At 33.6% G+C, this 23,497-nt stretch overlaps 4 protein-coding genes across 4 annotated transcripts in view; 2 read left to right on the top strand and 2 right to left on the bottom strand.

Moving 5' to 3' along the window:
- LOC138942554 (DNA primase large subunit) overlaps window positions 1-12,060 on the bottom strand; it is a 52,744-nt gene extending 40,684 nt beyond the window's left edge. The window contains exon 1 of the mRNA XM_070312855.1: window positions 11,746-12,060. The gene's annotated coding sequence lies outside the window, so the exon portion shown is untranslated. The remainder of the gene's footprint in view (window positions 1-11,745) is intronic.
- LOC138942555 (facilitated trehalose transporter Tret1-2 homolog) lies at window positions 7,136-15,726 on the top strand. Its single transcript, XM_070312859.1, has 11 exons — window positions 7,136-8,438; window positions 8,634-8,881; window positions 8,972-9,164; window positions 10,455-10,590; window positions 13,449-13,657; window positions 14,021-14,290; window positions 14,405-14,627; window positions 14,744-14,940; window positions 15,013-15,192; window positions 15,378-15,512; window positions 15,589-15,726. Exons 2-11 carry the CDS (start codon window positions 8,859-8,861, stop codon window positions 15,664-15,666), a joined length of 1,644 nt encoding a protein of 547 aa, XP_070168960.1. The 5' UTR covers window positions 7,136-8,438; window positions 8,634-8,858; the 3' UTR covers window positions 15,667-15,726.
- A 328-nt stretch (window positions 15,727-16,054) lies between these two features.
- On the bottom strand, window positions 16,055-19,103 carry Eno (alpha-enolase). The gene is made up of 7 exons (XM_070312872.1): window positions 18,922-19,103; window positions 18,079-18,190; window positions 17,821-17,994; window positions 17,562-17,719; window positions 17,173-17,473; window positions 16,784-17,070; window positions 16,055-16,683 (listed from the first exon to the last, which is right to left on the bottom strand). The coding sequence occupies exons 2-7, from the start codon at window positions 18,139-18,141 to the stop codon at window positions 16,362-16,364; spliced, it is 1,305 nt and encodes a 434-aa protein (XP_070168973.1). The 5' UTR covers window positions 18,142-18,190; window positions 18,922-19,103; the 3' UTR covers window positions 16,055-16,361.
- Window positions 19,104-20,354: 1,251 nt separating this feature from the next.
- LOC138942736 (disks large-associated protein 5-like) lies at window positions 20,355-23,035 on the top strand. The gene is made up of 3 exons (XM_070313204.1): window positions 20,355-20,500; window positions 21,014-21,503; window positions 21,947-23,035. The coding sequence occupies exons 1-3, from the start codon at window positions 20,355-20,357 to the stop codon at window positions 23,033-23,035; spliced, it is 1,725 nt and encodes a 574-aa protein (XP_070169305.1).
- The last annotated feature ends 462 nt before the right edge of the window (window positions 23,036-23,497 follow it).

Below are 23,497 nucleotides of genomic sequence, written 5' to 3'. Positions count from 1 at the left end.
TGTTACTTAGGTTTCCCTTCAGGATAAATCTTCAGGATACTAAGCCCTCCCCCACCAACGTCAAGGTATACCCGTTGCAAGGGTTATATAAATTATATAATTTTGTATTATTTCTTATATAATTTATTTTATAATTGAGAGATTATATCTATATCGCATTTTAAACATAAGTGAATGAATATATAAGTTAAAATTAATTATTTGACCCTAAGCATTGTTAAGGAAATCATTACCATCGAAAATCATATGGTTTGTAACAAAATCATTTTATAATTTTATAATAAAATTTTTATAAAAATATTTTATGACATAATTTTTATCCCTACCACCTCGATTTTTATTTAAAATAATAAATAATTGCACGGAATACGCACTTCGATAAAGACCTATTGTCACGATACAATTTCGTATCGTATTTATAAAACTTAATTATTAATCATAATAATAGCGAATTATTTCTCGATATATTTGTCGCAATCGCGTTAAGGAAACGAATTTGACAATATACGGAGCTTCTCGCACTACTACTTTACTGCTCGAGTGTCGTCGTGCGAATGATAACAAAGTCGCGACATGTAAACAATAGCGCGCTATACGCTGCCAAGGCTAAACACCGTGTTGTTATTAATTTTTGTCTTGCTGAAAAATATTTTATGTATTATAAAATATATATTTAATGTTTCTTTTTAAAGAGATTAATTATTTATTGAACAATTAATATGTATCACGAAATCTTTCGTTATATTAATTACTCGATCCTGCAATTCGTGTTTTACTGCACGTTCTCAATCCGAATTATATTAATTGTTAGATCGTGTCGAAAAATTGCACGATAAATCGGACGAAATATATTTGATTCCAAAATTTATTAGAAATATAATTATTGTCCGCAACGAAACAATTTATAATTTATAATTTTATTCTCTGTTATTTCAATTCGTACTTGAAACGAATAAATCGTGAGAAACGACACACTTGGATAAAAATTTATCGTCACAATATAATTATGGAAAATTATTAAAGTTAATTAATTATTAATTACGATAATCATAGCTAATTATTGCCTGATACTTGTCGCAATTGCATTTATTAGAAAAAGAATTCGACAGAGTGTCTTGCAGCATTACCTTACTGTTCGAGTATCGCCGCCCGAATGACAACACGCTGAGAGAGAGAAAGAAAAAGAGAGAGAGAATGTCTGTGATAACAATACACACTACACCCAGCAAAAACTCAAATACCATATGTTATAGTTAACTTATTGATGCTCCGTAATATATATACTTTTTTTGATATTTTATACATTATTTTAATATAAATTAATATAAATTAACGTTGAATATTCTGTATTTTCAAATTAATATTGATAAATTAAACTATCGCAGATAAAATCTAACATTATTTTTCAAACAAAATTTATTGTATTTTGTTCAAGAAATTATTTGTGCAAATTAATTTAAAATACAACAATGAGAAAATTTTTCAAATATCAATTTAATATTATCATTATAGCAACCATCATTAAAATAGTTTTGTTATTAACAAATTAAAAGCGTTCTTATTGATTTTTGTATATAGAATTTGTTTATTAAATTGATTATTCCTTTCAAAATAAATTTAAAATATTTATCCGCCTTAATATTTGTCCGCCTCGCTGTTATTGCGTGTGACTTGGCGTAAAATACGAGTTTCTTGATACGCCAATTACGCTGATTTTGATATGCCATCATTGTTGTGTTAGTGAAATGCAAAAACATGTTTATAATTGAGAAAAAATTAAATTCAAGATATACTGTAAAGCGTAGAATGCTTTGCTTTGACGATAAACAAACGATTAATCTGATAGACGAGAGCATGATAATATGTATATTAGATAAATTAATCTATGATTGTATATAAATTATAATGAGAAGATAACGCAATCTTAAAAAAAAAAAAATTGCTCAAGTAATTGATGACTGCAAGCGTTTGTGTAAACGTAATGTCATTACAAGCATTGTTATTTATTTATCAGTAACATGCATAGAAATTAATGTGTATGCTGCATTGTAAGATAGCCATTATATTTTTATATTTTAATAATCAAGATTTTGGGGCATAAATATATTTACAATTAATTGTTATCTAATGGTAAAATTCAAAATTATCAAGATGATAATATTTTTATATGCATTTTTCATATGAAAAATACGCGTCCATTATTATTTTAATGAAATCTTGTACGAGTTACGAGATAGTGTAGCTGTATTTGTCGCGTTAAGAAACTAATACGCATGTATTTATTCATGGTTTATGGAAATGTATAACAAACGTGAATATAATATCTCGCTTGCGAAATTGTAAAAGTTTAGGAAACGGCAGAGACCCAGGATTAATTTCTCTCATGGCAGTTTGCCCGCAATCGTAGATTGCTTTTATAGATATATGTATAAATATATATACACGATGAGCCTGCGGTCTATACGTTTTTCTACTTTTTCTACTTTTTTTGAGAGTATTATTAAATATGAATAGGTCGATTCGTATATTTCATCTATGACAGGCTTGTAATAAACATAAATCGTTAGATCAGCGGAAGCGTATAAATATATCACATCATTATTGTACTTTACGAATCAGTTTTTTACGAACATCGTATGCAGATGATATAATTCGACGAGAAAATACGCGTATCATTCTGTCTATGTATAATGTATAACGCGCAATAAGAAATAATAATTGCTAGTTACATCGATCTCACACAAGTTGTCCGACGTTATCTCAGATCTGACGATGATAGAAAGAGATAAATTCCATAATTCTTTTTCATTTATTTTGGAAGGGACACACACAAAACATATAAAGAATTTATATATAATTTTGATAAAAATTTCTCTTACAATTTAAACTATTTTAACTAAATATTTTAACTAACTATTTTCTTAACAATTTTAATTATTATCTTCTTCGAACGAGCATCAACTTTCGTGCAAATATGTAGAATTTTTTGTAATAAAAAGGAAGTAGAAATTAAAACTCCGATGCAGTACGTCGTATATTAGAGCGAGCGAGTTAGAATAAAAAATACGGGTTACACACAAGAGCGGATTACAAGAGATTTCTCTTGATAAGTCGGTCTTGACGAGAAACCGCAGCGATCCTTTCGATCTTACGCTAGTACGGTCGTAAGGGATAATACGAGCAGGATCTTCGTCGAATGTTCTACGCTGCTTTTTGCTATCTAATCTAAACTTTTAAGCTTGAACAGTTACAAATAACGATAAACTCATCCTGAAAAACCGTACATAAATAAACGAAATCGAGACACGTCAAGCAAATCCGGTGCGATATATTGCAATTTTTGGATGTATCGTTTGCAAAAAATAGAAGAAAGATAAATTTTAATATTTTATCTAATATCATTTTTTTGCAAAACAATTAATTTTTTCATATAGAATATAAATTATTATATTCTCTTAATAAAAGACTGAGAGGATATGTAAAATAAATTAATTATTTATTAATAAATTAATAAATAATCAATAAAATAGAAAAATAATCAATAAAAAGAAACTCGCTGGAATTTTATATTCTTATCAGAAAAAAATATTCTTTGCGTCAATAATTTACGCAGATGAGATCTCCCTGGGGCATTGAGGTATAAATTAAAATTAAGAATAATGAGGAGTTACGTTCGCAGCGATTGCATTTGATCATGATTCGTACTTGAGGGAGCTGCAATAAAATTACCGTAATTGTTATCGTGGCTTCTCATTTTCGTCTGCATCAGCGACGAGGCGCATAGATGCGACCCTGGACCACTTTACAGGACCATAAATCTAGGAAGAGAGACGCCGGTGGAAGACCCTACGCGGATTAAACGAGTGTGCATGTATACAAACGGTCGTATGTATATGCGTATTCGAGGCGGTTCTCTCAGTCTAATCAGTCAGGTTGAGTCGTTAGCCTTGTCAACGAGTTATCTGAATATCGGGTCAAGGTTAGCAGACGTTAATGGTCGAATGTTCGGCTGGCTGATACTTGACGAATGATAAAGACGACACTTCACTCGAACGAGCGTCGCGTCGCGTCGGCCCTTGTGTCGATTTGCGATTGAAGTTAGCGGTCACCCGAGAGTTGTTTACGAATTGCCATTTGTCCGAAAATCCACTCGTCTGCCGGGGACTCGTAAATAATAAAATTGAAATGCATTTTAAAAGTATTTTATAAATCGAATGCAAATTGAAACAAACCTTCTCCATTTCTCCGTGTGACGTAATTTCTTATTTTAATGAATAATTAAAATAAGCGGATATTACATCGAAGGGTATTTAATTTCAGTGGCACCGTGTAAATGGGACGTAATTAGCAACACAGATATTTGGATAGTAATGTCGACCACAATATGAACGCGATCGATTAATCCGCATTCGGAATCTCCCCCTGTGATAAGTATTGTTAATGCAGACACGTTGTAACGATCTGTGCCATCAGCGGTTCATCCTCAATATGAAATTTTGAGAGATAATACGATGTCATATTGTTATAAATAATACAATTAAGTTAAAAGCGAGTTGATCCGCATACTCTGTTAACTTTATAAAATTTATAATTTTAAATGATTAACGAGCGCACATTTTTGGTTACACTGGCAACTCAACCATGTCAGTTAATTAACGTTGATTAGAAATTCCCTTATAGATAACCCACATCCGGTTAAAACATAAACCGAACAAAAACGTTTAATTAACTACATTTCCCGGTACATCCTACAAAACACGACATGTCTTGCTCCTTATTTCAAATATAAGTTCTATATCTATTATATAACTAACTAATTGTTAGAGAGGAATTAATCATAAATTTTATCTTTTTTTTTTTGCGAAACCATGTTTCCCCAATTCAAGTATTCCTTAAAAAAAAAAAAAAAAAAAAAGCGAAAGATGTTATTAATTTAGAACAATCAATATATTTAGTAAGCACTTTTGTTTGATTCGAGAAAATCTTGTTCGTAATTGATAACGGAACAATTTTTCAAATAATTAAACTCGCAATCCCGTAACTATGACATTGATCGTCACTGCGAGCAGCCCAGGTGACCCGATTAATTTCCAAATAGCCGACGACCAATTACGGATAATTATAGAGTATCTTTGGACCCATCTCCGGCATAGATGCGGGAAATACGCAATATCTCTCTGTATCCATTCGACAGCGCGTAATTCTTTGCTAAACCTTAAACACCTTCTGCAACATTGAGATTAATTAATTTTTCTTCCCAGCTTATTTCTCTTTCTCTCTCTTGCTTATACACTATATAATCCGGCAGTCACTAATCCGGCTCCAATTATTTTAATTAAATGATCAATTTTAGCGCCTAAGACTCGTTGATATTATCTCGAGCGTTGATAGCGAAAAAACACCTTCATTAATCTCCTTTATTTTATATAAAACTATGACGTGTTTATCATCGTTACGAAAGATTTATAATATTAATTAAGATTTGTATTATTAATTCACTTAATTGTACAAGTGCGAACTTGTTTGATTCGAGAAAATCTTGTTCGTAATTGATAACGGAACAATTTTTCAAATAATTAAACTCGCAATCCCGTAACTATGACATTGATCGTCACTGCGAGCAGCCCAGGTGACCCGATTAATTTCCAAATAGCCGACGACCAATTACGGATAATTATAGAGTATCTTTGGACCCATCTCCGGCATAGATGCGGGAAATACGCAATATCTCTCTGTATCCATTCGACAGCGCGTAATTCTTTGCTAAACCTTAAACACCTTCTGCAACATTGAGATTAATTAATTTTTCTTCCCAGCTTATTTCTCTTTCTCTCTCTTGCTTATACACTATATAATCCGGCAGTCACTAATCCGGCTCCAATTATTTTAATTAAATGATCAATTTTAGCGCCTAAGACTCGTTGATATTATCTCGAGCGTTGATAGCGAAAAAACACCTTCATTAATCTCCTTTATTTTATATAAAACTATGACGTGTTTATCATCGTTACGAAAGATTTATAATATTAATTAAGATTTGTATTATTAATTCACTTAATTGTACAAGTGCGAACTTGTTTGCCGACTTATCGCGTGTATCGATTATGAACGCGCGATATCGTTAGAGATATCAAGGAAGATGGATAGTATCTTCACAAGTTTAATGATCCAAAATAAGAAAAAACTTGGATATAAGATAAGATAAAATAAAATAAAATGATAAGTTTTGAAATATAATTATGAAATTAATTTATCACTCGCATTTTTATAAAACTTTATTTATTATAATCACGCATGTGGCACATAAAAGAAATCAATAAAATTAATAAAGATAAGATAAAGATTTTTAAAGATAAAGAGATAATGTTTAGAATATAATGAGAATTAAATTTTATTTATTTTTTACTTGAGTAAAATTAAAATAAAAGAATTTATATCGTTTGCATTATTTCTCAATAATTTTGACGTAATAACTGACATAATTCTTGTGAAGACAGGTGAGATTTAATCTATATCAGTAAATTTTTTTATTTTATTTTTTTAAATTTGTTTAATTAGGAGCGATTGTGTAATTTATTTGTAATAAAAATGTTATTCCGAAATCTGTACGATAAGATTGATTTTTGCCAACGCCAATATAATTAATACACATCGTTAGTTTTTGTTTCTATTATTCCAAAAATTTATTTATTGTTTAGCAAAAAAATTTTGTATTTTTTATTAAAACTTAAAAAAAAGATTTGAAATTTTACGGCAAATTTTTAGATTCCAAGAACCGTCTAACATAAGAATTATTATAGCGTCCCTTCATTACATCGAATTAGATCTTTTCGTTTAAATTATTTATTTATTTATCGATAACGAATCTCGCGATTAATTTCTCACGTTCTCGGATAAAATATCGAAGCGCTGCATTATTTTTGTCACGGTGCGACATTACTCAATTTGATATCTCCGACTTCCGTTCAAGCCGGGTTCCTCTTGAGGCCGTCATCGAGGAAAGAGAGTCCCTGGACATTTTCCCCGCAGAGATCAGCGAGCCAAGGCCTCCGTGGCGGACACTGTGAACACCGGCTCGATCGTCGAGAAAAGGGGCCTAATGAAAGTGAGCGGCCTATAAGAGCGAGCTACGGACAGATATTTCATTCAGTAGAGTCGGCGAATAAACCAAGGCGAGCTTGGAACGATCGCGCGTGGCATTTATTCGCGGATGTTGATCGGCTAATCCATTACAAAATTTTCGTATTCGAACGCGTTTTATTTGCGATAAACTGTTGGCGAGGAGACTGTCCGTCTGATAACGGACCGGACTATTTGGAGCGTATCGTTACACAGCTATATCGCGTGTACAACGCCGTTTGAGAGCGACCCAGCATCAGAAAGGGATATATCCAAGTTGCGGAAATAGACGATTCTCGCGATAGTGCCGTTACTTATCATTAGTGCGGGAAAAGAGAATCGAGGCGAAGCGAACTATTACCCGTCATCGAGGATCCGCGAGCCGACTTATAAAGATACTTAAAACGTAAAGCTGGCAATCAGTATGTAAATTTCATCATCGTGTGAGTACTCGCGTTCGTTAAATCCTTAGAAAACGAGGAGCTTTGGAAGCCAATTGATCCTACGTCTGTTAAGGTGGGATGATTCCAGCTCGGCCAGATTTAAAAAGATTCGTACGTGCGTGAAAAAATTGTAAAAAAATCAAAACTCTTAACTTTGTCGAGAGATCTGTTGCGTAATTGCCTGTTTAGAATATGTTTAGTGATACTATACATATGTTGCTTTTAATATGCCACTTGACCAGTATGTAAATTAGATTATTGCCGAGGTATACGCATATATTAAACTTATTTGACGTCGTCAACGTTCAAAGTCTATTTACTAGAACAGATACATTAAAAAGCATATAGATATGACGACAGTTACCGAAGGTGACATCGCCTCCAACTTGATCAATTATTCAAAAGAATGTGTTACCGCTGGAAACACACGAAGGCTGTTGGCTCGTAACTAAAAGTGCGAGAAGGTTCTCTGTCCGCTTTAACAAATAATTAAAATCGATCGGCAAACACTTTATAGACTTCATAGACATAAGCAATCATAATCGCTTCGTTTAATTCGGCTTAGTCATCGTCACGTGAATCAATTGCTGCTTATCCCTCGTTCGCATCGTTCGTGCTTGCGTAAATTTCGTTATGACACACAAGACGGAGTGATCGGGCAGATGCCTCCCGAAGTAGCGAGAGATTGACAGACGAGACGAGTAGAAGTTTTTGCGAAAGAGTGCTGGCGTGAAATGCTATTCGTACACTCATATTCAACATCCTCCAGGAAGATGAATGAGTCGATCCACGGTTAAAGTCGCAACGCCACGTGACTACATTTCTCGATCAAGAGCCGGAAATGTTAGAAAGGAAGTTGGAAGATCGAAGTAGGTGGTGAGTATCTTTTTCTATTTTCTAACAATCGCTCTTGTAAATTGAAGAACTATCTTATATATCCGCTAGCACAGATGTAAGTATTGAATTATATTTACTTTTTTATATCGCGTGACTATGGAAATTATTACAGCATAACTTGGAATAGATTTGCATGCATATCTCACGTGGTATACGTTATCCCGCTGTTTTTAGAAAATACTTATGCAGTCCAAGAGTGAAGGAGGTTAAAGGAACAAAAGTTTCTTCGGTTGCATAATACGATACGGACGCGGGCGGCAATGCTGCTACACAAAACATGATCAGAACTTGTTAATGATAAATGTAGTGATAGAGACGTCTCATTTCCTATTAACCCGAGATATTACGGATTATCGAAGACATTTGAGAATTTCGTAGCAACTGCAGCGATTCAATTGGATGAAAATGGCTCTCGAGTCAAGGTACGTATCGGCTAATCTAGAGCGATATGCAAATTATAGTTATACAAACAAAAAATACAAATAAAAAAAATGTGTATTCTTCTTGTCAAGATTGTCGCGCTTGAGCGAGGAAGTACATCCGATGCTAAACTACAATTCGTCGAGTGACATACAACGTGTGACATACGATACAGCGGACACCGAGAATAATAACAATAATAACAATGTTAAGAATGGAAAGAGCTCTTTGCATAAAGAAGCGGCTGTGCAATATGCATCTAATGCGAAAGGAGTGCTCGCACAGGTGAGACAACAAATTAAAAATTTTATAATAAGAGAATTTTATAGTAGATAAAGGAAGATGCTTATATTCCCCTTTTTCTTTAATCGCATAATCGCAAGCGTTTTCTCTTATACAATCCTTTTCTCTAATATCTTTGCGATATTATTGAAACATCCGTACAGTGGATTGCAGAAAAATCGAGATTTCTTCGAGACACTTAAAAGCATATCTCGCGAGAGCTTATCGTGTGCGTGACATTTCTTGCTTCTTTTGCTCGCGATCAGTCAGCGTGTGAATTGCTAACTTTCATGCAAAAGGGAACTTGTAACACGGTAGTCGCGTGTTCAACGATGCGAGAGCGACGGAGATATTTTGGATTAGTGCCAGAACATTTTTCTGTTTAAAAATAGATAGAAAGCTGCCAAACACAGCACCTACCATTCTTCATCGTGCTTTCTTATTGTTGTTTCGCTGCGGAAATGTGTAATGCAGCATACGCTAACGTAAATATCTAAAGTAAAAGATAAATATTATATCTAAAAGATTGTATCAATATTCCTTTAGTAAAGATATCACGTTCTTAATAAGCTAGTTCAATAAGCGCACAGGGATATGTCGTAAAGTATATTCATACGTATCTGCAACATGTAATTTGTATTACGACATTATAATGAATAGCCTCAGCATAAAATTATGCTTGTACGCTTATATAATGCACTTATCTCTCCCTCTATTATTTATCGTTTCTCGCAAGATACATCCATGCGTCTTGAGATTTCTGTTATAAGCGTACCCTTTATGCCTCGAATGTCGCGTGGCGCCTTAAATATCCTTCAGCAGCTTACGTTAGTATCTATGCGGAACTGCGCAGGAACGGGAAAAATGCCGTACGATATAATAGCTGTTCAAGTTTTATAGTAAAAATACAGCCAAGCGGTAGTAAATCTTGGCTAGTTGTCAACCACATGCTTCTCATCCGCTTTTTAATTCGGTCAAACTTGTACAAAATTACTCCTACGTATCTATCTGTGGGAACTGCTGCAAATATCTTCTTGTATTCGTATTTTGCGATCGTCAATTTTTCGATGCTATTGTAAAATCTTCAAACCTTCGTATATTAATCAATGCAATTTAAGGCTATATTCGGCGATAATTGAAATATCGATCACCAATTGTATATCACGTTTGCATGTATTTTTTTGTTTTCTTATACTAACAATAAGTTAAATGAAATATTTTTGAATAATTCCGCTACAATTTTGTTACAGCGAACACAATTAGCGAAATAATCAATGATTTCATTATTTGCAGTGTTTAGTAACGGGCGCAGTATTATTGTTGGCAACGGGTGGCGGTATGCCGATTGGTTACAGCGCTATATTGTTGCCGCAATTGTCAGAGAATAGCAGTACCTTAAATGTGAATCGCGAAACTGGTTCCTGGATAGGTAAGAGCGTCTGTTTGACAGTTTTACATAATAAAAAAATATAAATTATGCAAGATAATTTTTATAAGATATTTTTTTTCATACAAATTATTCTTTTTTCTTCCGTTTCTCAAAATGAATAAAACGATTCGGATTCGCAAGACGAATTTGTAACAGATAAACAGATGAAGTGTAGCGTATACGAAATTGAGAGAAGAATCTCCTCTCGGACCTTGCGAGTTCAAGAACCAGCATGCAGGTTCAAGGTTACAATAGCGGCGACCCTCGCGCAAATGAAACGACCGTCGCCGATCGTTGCAAACACCGAATGCTGTAACTGACCTACATTCTGTCTCATTGGATAATTTTTATCAATGAGTGTCAAGTTCGTGCGCGAAGGACACCGTTTGAAAGCTTAGAGTCTTGATAAGGCGCGAGGCCGCAATTAAATCAACGTGTTCCGTAAAAATCGCAAATCTCTTCGTAAGTGCCAATTAAATTGGTCTTTTAACGAAAATTCGAGGCGAAACAATCGTAGTCCGTAATGCGACTTTTAAAATAGCTTCCCCTATGCATTTTCATTTATATATCATGCATACGTAGCGCGCGTAAAGTACATTTATCATTTTTTAAACGGACAGCGCACATAGCAAAAACTACGATGTCAGCATGCGATAATTATCATTTTTTTTTCTTTTCTTTTCTTTAGTACCATACCACATACGATGTTTAAGTACGTCGTAAAATTCGCGACACTCAGCACATTAAATATTTTATAGTTCGCGGACAAACGTAGGTTTGCTAAAAGTCGTTCATTTATACGAATCCTCGTAGAAATTCCAATATGCGTTTTATTACGTCGATTGCCCACATCGCAAAAGAGATATGTAAAACATCTTTCAAAAAAAAAAAAAAAAAAAAAAAAAATAATTTGGCAGATAAATTTTAGCCACAAATTAAGCCACAAATCCGGCAAAAATAGCACAGGGATAAGGATAACGCTTTGATAATATTATCATACTTAATGTTGCATTGGATTTTAAATTATTCAAGGACATCAGAGAGCGAGATGTGTAACTTGAAATTCCTTTCTTCTTCACGCTTCTGTCCACAAAATCGCGTAAAGAGCTTGAGAGGGCTTACAGAAGTTAGTCTTAGAATATGTGGGTCGCGTACGTGTTGAAAGTTCGGAATGTACTGTAAGGTCGAAACATGGTCAATGGACTGGTTCGTAGATGGTCCCGGTTGTCGTATGGTTGATTTTGCTATTACGGTCCGGAATTTATCTTGCCACGTATCACGACGAGTGACTAATGCCGCTGACAGTTACTTGCGTCCGTTGTGATCGATGATCCGTTGCCCTAAGTATCATTACTCGCGATCATTGGTTGCAACATTTCACACGATCAGTACACTAGTCGCTTCAGCGCATTAAAATATTTTGTCCTAGTCCCGTTCGTACTCAGTCCCAATGTGCCGTAAAAAATATTTCTTGTCTGATATTGCTTGTCAATTAATTAATTGAAAACTTCATAATAAAAATGATTTTAATTTTAAATCTATAATTTGTAAAAAAGCATTTTTTTATATTTAAAATGAAAAGTTATATACATTAAATATAATAAATTTTAAATAAATCTTAAAAATATATATTTTACCGTGAATTCTAAAATAATAGTACAAATTATAGATTCTAAATTAACTTTTGTTTTTTTTTCTTCTAAATTTTCTACATATCTAGCTATTTTTTCTCAACGCTAATCACGAATGGCGAACAACTATTTTATTGCTTTTATCTGATTTCGCGCGTTGAACTTTGATATCCGTAAAACAATCCTTCTAATGGAACTATGTGTGTGTGTGTGATGTACTCTTTTAATTTCATTAAAGCAATATAAAAAGACAAGCTCGATGCACGTGAACTGTGATTGCATACCTCCCTATGGACACAACGAGAACGTCGATAAGCTGAGACGAGAAAAAGTGGAATCGCAATTTAATCAGACGATACTGCGGGCATTCCGCAATAACGTTTAATGCATTGGATACCGATAATAAGGAATCAATAGCGAGAATCAACCATTAACATGTATAATTGCGTTATTGAAAAAGTTTCTATTTTCTCGCGCGAGGACGAATTAAAATAGTTATTACTTTAAAAGCTTCCCGCAATATACTCTTTTTAATTATAAAATATAAATTCTTACGACGCGCAGCGAGCTCATCTCATTTCCAAAGAAGAAAAGAACGCGAAGTTTATATATTCATGCTGATAATCGTTTTCATTCATATACAGCGATACACTTGTAATCTTATCTGCTGAAAGTCGAAGAATAATAGAGTGACAGTATCTTGACAACTTTTTCCAAGTCGATAAAAATTTTTACAGGAGATTCTCTTCTGTGCAAACACACGTGCATTAAGTATGCGATAACACGCGATTATGATCGTGTCATTGAAAGTTAAACTTTTAACATTTATAACAAAGCATCCTACGCTCAATCCAATAATAACGTAGGTACACATGTGATCGTAAATAGATAGTTAATTGCTTTGTTATTTTCTACGATGCATAACAATGTCTTAATGAGGCTTGTAAAAAAATTTTTTACGGTTCAATCATTAATATATGCAACTATATACGCCGCTCGATGCGCTCATTAAATGCATAAATTTGCATCTATAGGAGATGCTTTCAGGTTTCAAGTCCGTTCATCTTTCATGTGACTCATGAATCTGTGAAAAAGTTATTTTCTTAATTAAATATGGGAGTCCGAATTTTTCTGCGGAAGGAAAAATGTTAATGATATTCTTTTTCTTGTAATGTAAAACATGGATCAATGCGATTATTAAAGCGATGAATTGTAATTGTTGTGCAGCCTCGGTTCACAGTCTGGCCACTCCTGTCGGCTCGTTGCTATCGGGACCGTTGCTGGACACGATCGGCCGACGAGGTAGTCTGCAATTGTCAGCAATTCCTCTGTGCATAGGCTGGCTGATCATCGGTTTCTCGAAAAGCGTGATAACTATTTTAATAGGAAGAGTCGTTTGCGGTATATCTGTAGGACTGATGGCGGTGCCCGCACAGGTATAGTATTCTACGATTATCTCGATGATGATATATAACATGAACAGAATTTTATCGAAATAAATTTCACGCTAATCACAACTGAACATTACGACAAAAAATTATATTTAAATTCGTTGATTCAGTTTTCGCGTTATAATATCGTTCGGTGTAATATCGGATGATTCTGATGATATCTGATCATAAAGGGATTTTTACTACTTAATCCTACTTGCTGTGTGTGTGTAATTGTTGCTACTGATTTTATCAAAGATTTTTCTATTTACTTTACTATATAGCTTGTTAAAAAATAAATTAATAGTATTATTTGAAAATTGATTGTTTTTTTTAAATCACAATTTTAAAAAACCGTCAATTCGCCAGGTTCTAGTAGGAGAAATGGCGTACCCTGGCTTACGTGGCTTTCTACTAGTCGGTTCGTTCGCCTCGTACTGTCTCGGTATCCTGCTGGTTTACGCTTTGGGAGCATCTTTTAATTGGGACATTGTGGCCTTTAGCGCCGTCGTGCTTCCTATTATAGCTTTTATCGCTCTCTGTTTGGTGCCCGAAAGTCCGGCCTGGCTCGTTAGACGGAAAAGAAATGAAGAAGCCAAGGAGGCCCTTTTATGGCTCAGAGGTGGCAATATAGAGCAGGTAGAAACTCGTAAACTTGCGTATTACAGGAACATAAAGAAGTAAACGAGATAAATATTGACGCGACAGTATCACGATGATGTAACTAAAGCGAAACTGTTTTTAATTAATTAGATGAATGCCGAAATAGCTTTCTTGAATACGGGGATGAGAAAGGATCTGGCTGAAAAGCCTGTAAATGTCTCGCTGAAGAAAAGGATTTACTCGGCGATGTCCATTATAAGAGATCCGGGCGTGCTGAAACCGTTGATTATCATTAACATATTCAATATTCTTCAATTGAGTAGCGGAACGTACATTATCGTCTTCTACGCCGTCGATATGATGAAGGATATCGGTGAGGAAGAGTGTCAATTTCATTTTCCAGCCAAACTTTAATTTCCGTTCGAGCAAATCTTTAAAGTAGATATATCTAAACGAGCAACTTTTATCGCGCAATTCTTGCTCTTGTAGGCGGCGGCGACGTCGATAATTATTTGGCAGCTGTGGTGACGGCGATCATCAGATTTATCTTCTCCATTGTATCTTGCGTTGTTCTACTTAAAATGGGCAGGCGATCCTTAGGTATTATTTCGGCGCTAGGCACGTCCTTGGCTTCGTTGACTCTCGCGGGATATATGATCGCCCGGAAAGAAGGATCTTCTATAGACGTGAGTATCCCAATTGCTTTGTTCTATAATTCGTGTATAACGGATTGATGAAACTTTCACGGACAATTTCAGGCTTATGTGTTAGCCGTATGTTTGTTATTTTACGTCGGTGCGAACACCGTCGGTCTGTTGACGCTTCCTGGACTGATGACCGGTGAACTGATGCCCCTAAAGGCTCGAGGTATCGGTGGCGGATGCATCTTCTTCGTCTACAATCTACTTTTGTTCTTCATTACCAAGTGCTTCCCATGGGTATAATATTTAAAATTAATATTTATATTATAATATTTATAAAAATTGATTGTAAAAAGTACCGCGTGTGCGAGATGAAAATCTTAAAAAGTATACTTTTGTTTCTATCAACATATACGCGAGCAAGTGAAATATCCTATGTATTTCCGGTGTTTTCTTTTTAAAAAAAATTAAATATTCTTAAGGTAAATGCTGCAGTTGGCGTAACAGTAGTATTCGCTATTTTCGGCGTCTCCGCTCTTTTGGAAGCTATCTTTATTTATGTCGCCCTACCAGAAACGAAGGACTGTACGCTTCAGGAAATCGAAGATTACTTCCAAGTAAGAAATTTACGAAATTAGATAGCCTTATTAATTATGGAGACAATATACTCTTAACGTAATTGTATTTTCACAGCAAAGCAACCTCCTATGGATAACTAGAACACGAACGAGAAGGGATACATTCGTCTCTGCGAACGATGCTTCTGCCTGAGCATGTAATACCTCTATTTGATGTGTAAATAAGAACGAAATAAATTTAATTTATACATGACTGCGATATTATTAAACAATAATTGTATACTTTTATACTGTTAGTATTTTAAGGTGTCCTCTCTGTGAATATATCGTGCGGATCTAAAATTGTGCGATTGATTATGTAAGTAGAAACTACTAGTAATAACTATATCACATGTATGTATGTTTACCTATAGAGAAAAAAAATTGTATTCAAATTTTATGATTAAGATTTGTGAATAAAATAGAATTTTTGATAAAAACTAATCGATTTCATTACAATCATCTAATAAATTAATTGTGGGCAACTTAGGATAATTTAGGACAACAGAGAAACCGGCTAAAGAAATATATCAATGTTCAAATTCTCGAATCTGTATGTGAATTTTATTTTTACAGACACGATTTTAACGGTAGGGGATCTATCGACATAATCTATCTTCTCTTTCAATTGAGTTAAGATTCCCTTTCAATTGATTAGAATAACTGTATTTAGCATGCTCTCTATAGTTGTATACGATGTGTATCAATTTTAGGGTTACAAAAATAATACAAGTCCTCGGACTACATCGCATCTAATGCGATCACGAAAGTAAATGATTCATTTACATAACATTAGAGATAGCTAAAGCTTTATGATAACGGACTGTGATAGATATGTTACAATTTTATTTAAGCATGAGGGTTGCGGAATTTTTCGCCAGCGTATTTTGCGGCGGCACCAAGCTCCTCCTCGATACGCAAAATCTGGTTATACTTGGCCAGACGTTCCGAGCGGCAGGGCGCGCCCGTTTTAATTTGACCGGTTGAAAGACCAACGACCAAGTCCGCAATAAACGTATCTTCAGTCTCTCCGGAACGATGAGAGACCATCGTACCCCACCCATTACTCTTAGCGAGCTTGTGCGCATTAATGGATTCGGTTACACTACCAATTTGATTGACTTTTAACAACAAACAGTTGCAAGCCTTCTTCTCGATAGCCGTCTTGATTCTATGAATATATAAGTAAATACGAGTACAGTAAAATGTACGGTAAATATAAGCTTACCTTGAAATGCGAATGGGAATAAGGCATTTATCTCGAGTATTACCTCTCAGGATTTGTGACAGTCAGATCGTCACCGACGATTTGAATAGGAGTAGCCGCAGTCAAGGCCGTCCAGGAATCCCAACCATCTTGATCGAAAGGATCTTCAATTGATACAATAGGGAAATCTTTGATAAATTCCAAATACAAGTTTTTTAATGCTTCCGGTTCCAAGTATGTGCTCGGATCAGACTTCTCGTTTTTGAAATCTAAATCGTACTTTCCATTCTTGTGAAATTCGGAAGCGGCAACATCCATGCCAATTTTGATCTTTCCATCGTAACCAGCAGTCTGCAAATATTCGTAACAATATTATTATTAAAACTAATAATAAATTCTGTTGCAAACAGTTATTATAAAATAATAATTTATTCAAACTCTATGAATCTTTACCTTAATAGCATCTATAATCAAGTTGAGAGCTTCCTTATTTTCCAAAATATTTGGTGCGAATCCACCTTCGTCACCGACAGCAGTTGCGTCCAGGCCGAACTTCTTCTTGATACCTGCCTTCAAGTGATGGTATACTTCACTGCCCATTTTCATGGCTTCTGTAAAGTTAGCCGCACCAGTAGGTAAAATCATGAATTCCTGCATAGCCAGCTTGTTACCAGCATGAGAACCACCATTAATTACATTAAACGCTGGCACTGGCAAAATGATATCATTGTTGCCAGCCAATTCTGCGATATACCTGTAATACAAATATATACATGTTAAAATATATTTACCAATAGTAAATATAATTAGATATTTTTAAATTTATCTTCAGTTATATTTACTTGTACAAGGGCAGACCCTTTTTAGCAGCACCAGCCTTGCAAACTGCTAACGAGACACCTAAAATCGCATTTGCTCCAAGTTTGGCTTTATTTGGTGTACCATCTAGCTTCAGCAGGAAATTATCAATATCTGTTTGTTGTGTAACTTCCAAGTTGGCCTTAAAAACAAGAGTTTCAGTCATTTTTTATCTATTCTTGATAATTATCAACTGTTATATAACAAATATTTTATACTTTTATATTTATTTAGACAATGTACCTTTAACAATTCAGGAGCAATAATAGAGTTAACATTCTCTATGGCTTTGAAAACAGATTTTCCATGATACTTAGATTTATCATTATCTCTCAATTCCAGGGCCTCATGAACCCCAGTAGATGCGCCGGATGGCACTGCTGCACGAAAGGAACCAACTTCAGTGACGAGATCGACCTAATAAGAGCATATATAATATTATTAAAAAGATGTTTAATAAAATATTACATATATATTTTCCTAAAATTCAATATATATTACCTCTACTGTGGGATTTCCACGAGAGTCATAGATCTGACGAGCCTTGATGCTTTGTATAGGCATTTTGGTGCAATTACTTGCCGATGAAAAGCGCCTTGCTAAGATAAAAGCACTATAAACAGTGCAACAATTTAAGTAAAATATATAATATATATATATTAAGCACATATAATAAAATTGCATAATATTTATAACTATATTTTTTCTCCTCGCGTCAAACTCTTTGTGTTTTGTAAAAAGTACTATAAGTAAATAATTCTTTAATATACACAATTATTACCGAATGATTTCGTGACTTAACATGATTGTGCGCCGAATGCTGATCAATGTAATTGAATTCGCAACAATTGTTATGACAAAGAAATGTAAAAATTTAGTCAAAACATAGATTAATAATTGTAATTGATAATCTTCCAACAAAAAAAAGAATTCAAATTTTGAAGAACATTGCAACAGTGCGATAAAAGAGTATCTAGCAGAAGCGATAATAAATAATGAAATATATATATCTCTGCAAAATAATCTTGCTAATAATATCAATCTTCATAAGAATTAACACTGTATCGACAGGATAACATTAAATTAATTATATCGATAATCGTAACAGATCTCCTGATTAATCTGCACATTGACCTTGTCAAGGTCACCGTGTGACCCACCCGATCAAAAAAAAATCAACGTTCAAAGAAAAACGTATTTCAATTTGCATTAGGAACACTATTTTATGTCGACAGGTCATGCTATTAATCACAATTGTTAATGATCATATAATTGAATACGATGTAACCGGCATTGGCGTTTATCCGAGAGCTCGAATTTGCGAGGAGAAAAATCTATACTCACGCGATTCGGATGATTTTGAGCGGAAAAACTTCCCCAATCTCCACGACGACTTTCCACGGATATACCGAGTGTTGCTCTGAGATGCTCACCGCGTGACAATCCTCACAAACTCACGGACCGTTTGACAAGGAATCAAGATTTGACCTAGCGGATGACCTCTGTCGTGATGCAAGCGAAGAGCTATCGATTGCAAGATTCGCGCGCAAACTTAGATTAAGAGAAAAAAAGTCTCTAATAGCGTGAAATTCCGTGGATGCTGAAATAATCAATATTTAATGGTTTTCTCTCATTATCGTTCTTGACAATTTTGAAGAACTCTCTTCGACAGTTATTTTATTATATGTAACGAATATTCGCGTAACAAGTGAGATGTCCGCTTTGATCTTTTATAATTGGACGCATTTATTACAAGCCAATGGTTGAGCAGCTTTTCGAATAGTAAATGAAAATGATTGGTCGAATCTGAAAGTGTCCACCAATCGTATTCAATTATCGTTGGAGCTGTCGGAATGATTATATTCATCTGTCAGTGGCTGCGGTCGAAAAGACGCTAGCGATGCTTCGACGGATTGCATTAACCAATTGGAATAAAGAAATCTTTACTTTCTTTGCCCTGATTGGTTAATTAAACGCTTCGAAGCATTTCTAGCGTCTTTCCGACCGCAGCCAGTGAATCTCGATTGTGGCAACACTGAAATTTATTTTCTCTTTCTTTTTACATTCGACATAATTTTTAAATACAATATTATAAAATGCTTTAGTATATTTTTATATTTCCGTATCTTATATATTATTTAATAATTATATATATATATATATTTAATAAAAAATCCTAATTAAAAAAATTTTAAAATTAAAAAAAGAAATATCTTTAGTATAGTCATAAAAATATAATTATACATTGATGTATATATGTGTATTGCATGTTTGTATATATATAAAAAAAACAACACACACTAATTATTTAATTTATGAAATTATATATAATTGAATTATTCAAAAAAGCATATTATATAATCCTTTTCATACTTCGAGAGAAAAGATAATTTTGAAATAAAATTTATAATAAATAAAATCGTAAAATTAGTAGAGAAAAGCGTATTACAATATTCTTCATTCTTCAAAAGCAATAATTAAAACTTGTATGCATTAAACAAATGAAATTGCTCACATTACTATTAATTTTCTTCAAATTGTCAAAATACGCGATTTTAATTATGACAACTCTCGAAATAAACGAAAAATTTAATCGCGTCAATCGGAAAGAAGACAACAATAAACTTCGATAAATTCGACTTTTTACACGCTAGTGAAACCGTTGTCTAAGTAGCTAGGTCGAACATATTTGTAAATATTCACGAAACGTTTCGTATAATCGCTGAACCGTTGATAGTATACCCGATTTCAATAGAAACATTTCGGGAAGAGAATAAATGTCGGACCTTAATAAGAAACAATATAAGAAGCCGCCGTTCGTTTTTGGTAATGCGAAAAAAATTAAAAGTGATTTAGCTCGCGAGCAACGAGAGAAACGTAAAAAAAGGAGAACAAAAGATTTCGAAGAAAATCGGGAGAAGAAAAAATCGTTGCATTCTTCTACGAATTCGCAGAAAGGTAAGTCGATGCGAGATATAATACGATTGTTACGCTGTTAATTATTTTTGTCAATAAAATATTGCTAATTATTCGATTAAGTAAAAAACATTTTGATTTAAAAATCAATATTGCGTAACAATCGTATTATATATGTGTATATATATATATATAATATATAATTTAATTATTGTATATATTAATATTACAGATAAAAGTAAAAGAAAATTATTAGAGCGGAAAGTGGAGCGAGACAAATCATCGTCGTATTCTTCTACGGGTTCGCAGAAAGGTAAGTCGATGCGAGATAATTCGATTGTTACGCTGTTAATTATTTTTGTCAATAAAATATTACTAATTATTTGATTAAGTAAAAAACATTTTGACTTAAAAATAATCAATATTGCGTAACAATCGTTTATATTATATATATATATATATAATATATATGTATATATATGTATACATATACATATAATATACGTGTATATTTAATTATTGTACATATTAATATTACAGATGAAAAAAAAAAAAAGTTATTAGAGTGGAAAGTGGAGCGAGAGAAAAAAAAGAAGGAGCAAGAATCGCAAAAAAAGCCTCCTTTTATCGTCGGAATTGTCCGTCATAATTTTTATTCTCCGGTAACGACTACTAATAATTCAGTTATGATTACAAAAAAGAAAACAATTGTACAAGCCCAGAAGAAATCTAGTAATCAAAAGGTGATTACAAAAGCCACAGAGAAGAGAAGAGCGAATATCGAGAAACAGAAAGCGGCTAAAGTTTTGAACGCGGAAAAGGCTCCCGCAAATGATTGCATCGATATCAATAAGCGGAAATCATTTGCTCCACTTAATCACAAGTTTAATCCTCCCGCTGAACTCCCTATCCTCCATGTATCCATTTTTGGAGAAGTGTGCGTAGAAGATAATCTCACAAATAAAAATAATACGTCCGCACGCGATAATTCAACAAAGAATGCTATTTCAGTTAGTATAATTTTACAACAATTACTGTATATATATATACAGAATTTGTTTTGTACTTTAAGATCATTTTCAGCATTGTTTAAATATAGTGAATTAAATGAAGAAGATATCGAATTTTCTGCGCAATGTTCTCTTTCTTTGTGTCGCATAAAAATCATCTTGCTAAAGATCTTGATTTTATTGATTTGCAAGTGTTGCATCAAAAACTCTAAACCAAAAAATTAGATTTCTTGTGACAACAGTAAATAAATTCGATAGAAAAATCAATGTTAAACAACATGAAAATTTTACCATTAGAAATATCTTTATATATTTTAGTCTCGAAAACAAGAAAGAAATGTATGCAAAAGATCTAACATCTTCATTTGATCTAGAATATTTAAACGATAACAAAATATACATTAAAAAGTATAAATACAGAACAATTATATGATCTTTATTAGGTTTCATCATCTAATGAGTTTCCAACAAAAGATGCTATAATGCAGAATTCTGACATGCCAATAGAAGGAAAGGAACATACCGTCGAGTACTTCAAACATCTATTGTACAAAGAGAAAGATAAGCTTCAAAAATGCTGCGAGTATTGGATGGAAATACAATCGAGAAATGACATTACGGAAGATATTCGGTGTCATATTAATCAAGCAATAGGACAAACAACTTTGTTAATTAATAAGAAGTTTAAACGATTTGATAATTTAATACTACTTTGCGAGAAAGGTAACGCTGTCATGCCGATAACTTGTACGGATTTGCATGGATTTTGGGACTTGATATACATAGAAGTGAAGGATTGTAATTTGCGGTTTGAAAAATTGAAAAATGTTCAAGCTAGACATTGGCAAGGGGAGCAATCATCTTATACAAATTCTGCTAAAAAAGAGATGAATGCTAAAAAGCGAGCTGTATCGCGAAGTTCATTACAAGCATCGATTTCATCCGATAAGAAAAGAAAGATGGTAAAAACGCGAGATAACGAGAAAGATCCGCATCAGATTTTATTTCAGCCGGTCTCTACCGAAATAAATACAAATAACGAATTTATTACGCCTTTAAATGATAAGGGGACTGCAGAGATTATTGATAAAAGTTGTAATGTAACGCGTCGTAAATGTTGTAAAGATTTGCTTAAAGTGTATGCACATCCTATGTATACATCAACTCCATTACTTAATAACGCCGATAAATCAAACAATATGAATGCTTCGCTTGTAACAATGAAAATAAGTCAATTGTACAACAAATGTACAATGCAAACGGATGATCACACGTGTATATCGCCTGAACAAACATCTAGAAAAGGCATAATGGAAAAATCGGAAGAGTCGAGGCAAAGTTTAATAAGATCATTAGCACGTGATAATACAATTGATAGTTCTGTTGCTAGTTCTTTCTCTACTCTGATCGCAAAGACAATGGAAGATCAAAATGAGACGCTTAAATTGGTTCCATATAATACTGATTTAATCGAAACTCCTGTCTCTAATAGCGGAATAAAAGACAAAAGATCTCTCACGGAACGAAGTTAAATGAAGGTTTGAGAATAAAATTCCTTAGAAGTTCAAGCCGTTGGATTATATAAAAAAAAAAAAAAAGTTTTCGCGAGATATATCGTAGATCCCATTTATATCGCATGATGCAGCGTTGAAATACAACGTCAGAAATATCAGATAATGTCAGATAAACTATCAGATACAGCAGAAGTATTTATCGTGCAACGCGCGTGGAGAGGTGCGAATTGAATATAAGAATATTTTTGAACAAAACTCTTTGCATGTAATTGTAATTTTCAAATTTAGCTAATAAGAAGAAATGACAAAACAAAAAATAATGACAAAAATACGAGATAACAAGGAAAATCTGCAGCAGATTGTGAATAACGAATGTATAATTCATTCTATAAGTGATAAAATAGCTGTAGTGGCTATTAAAAAAAAGTTTTAATAACGTAAAAAATTGAAATTTTAATTTTTAATTTTAAAATTTCAGTT

Source organism: Polyergus mexicanus, unplaced genomic scaffold (genome assembly GCF_030449975.1).
Source record: "Polyergus mexicanus isolate NDT 795.1 unplaced genomic scaffold, iyPolMexi1.0 SCAF_23, whole genome shotgun sequence".
NCBI lineage: Eukaryota > Metazoa > Arthropoda > Insecta > Hymenoptera > Formicidae > Polyergus > Polyergus mexicanus.
The sequence above is the reverse complement of the archived record's forward strand: the minus strand, read 5'-3'. Positions and strand labels throughout refer to the sequence as shown.

What these genes read in the sequence shown, in the direction of transcription:
- LOC138942555 (XM_070312859.1), top strand. Translation starts at nt 8,859, where the DNA reads ATGAAAATGGCTCTCGAGTCAAG. An exon ending in AAAATGGCTCTCGAGTCAAG is followed by an intron (nt 8,882 to 8,971) that starts GTACGTATCGGC and finishes CTTCTTGTCAAG; the next exon opens with ATTGTCGCGCTTGAGCGAGG. An exon ending in TGATGGCGGTGCCCGCACAG is followed by an intron (nt 13,658 to 14,020) that starts GTATAGTATTCT and finishes TCAATTCGCCAG; the next exon opens with GTTCTAGTAGGAGAAATGGC.
- Eno (XM_070312872.1), bottom strand. Translation starts at nt 18,141, where the DNA reads ATGCCTATACAAAGCATCAAGGCTCGTCAGATCTATGACTCTCGTGGA. An exon ending in GTGGAAATCCCACAGTAGAG is followed by an intron (nt 17,995 to 18,078) that starts GTAATATATATT and finishes TGCTCTTATTAG; the next exon opens with GTCGATCTCGTCACTGAAGT. An exon ending in ACTGTCACAAATCCTGAGAG is followed by an intron (nt 16,684 to 16,783) that starts GTAATACTCGAG and finishes ATATATTCATAG; the next exon opens with AATCAAGACGGCTATCGAGA.
- LOC138942736 (XM_070313204.1), top strand. Translation starts at nt 20,355, where the DNA reads ATGTCGGACCTTAATAAGAAACAATATAAGAAGCCGCCGTTCGTTTTT. An exon ending in GAAGAAAATCGGGAGAAGAA is followed by an intron (nt 20,501 to 21,013) that starts AAAATCGTTGCA and finishes ATATTTAATTAT; the next exon opens with TGTACATATTAATATTACAG. An exon ending in CAACAAAGAATGCTATTTCA is followed by an intron (nt 21,504 to 21,946) that starts GTTAGTATAATT and finishes GATCTTTATTAG; the next exon opens with GTTTCATCATCTAATGAGTT.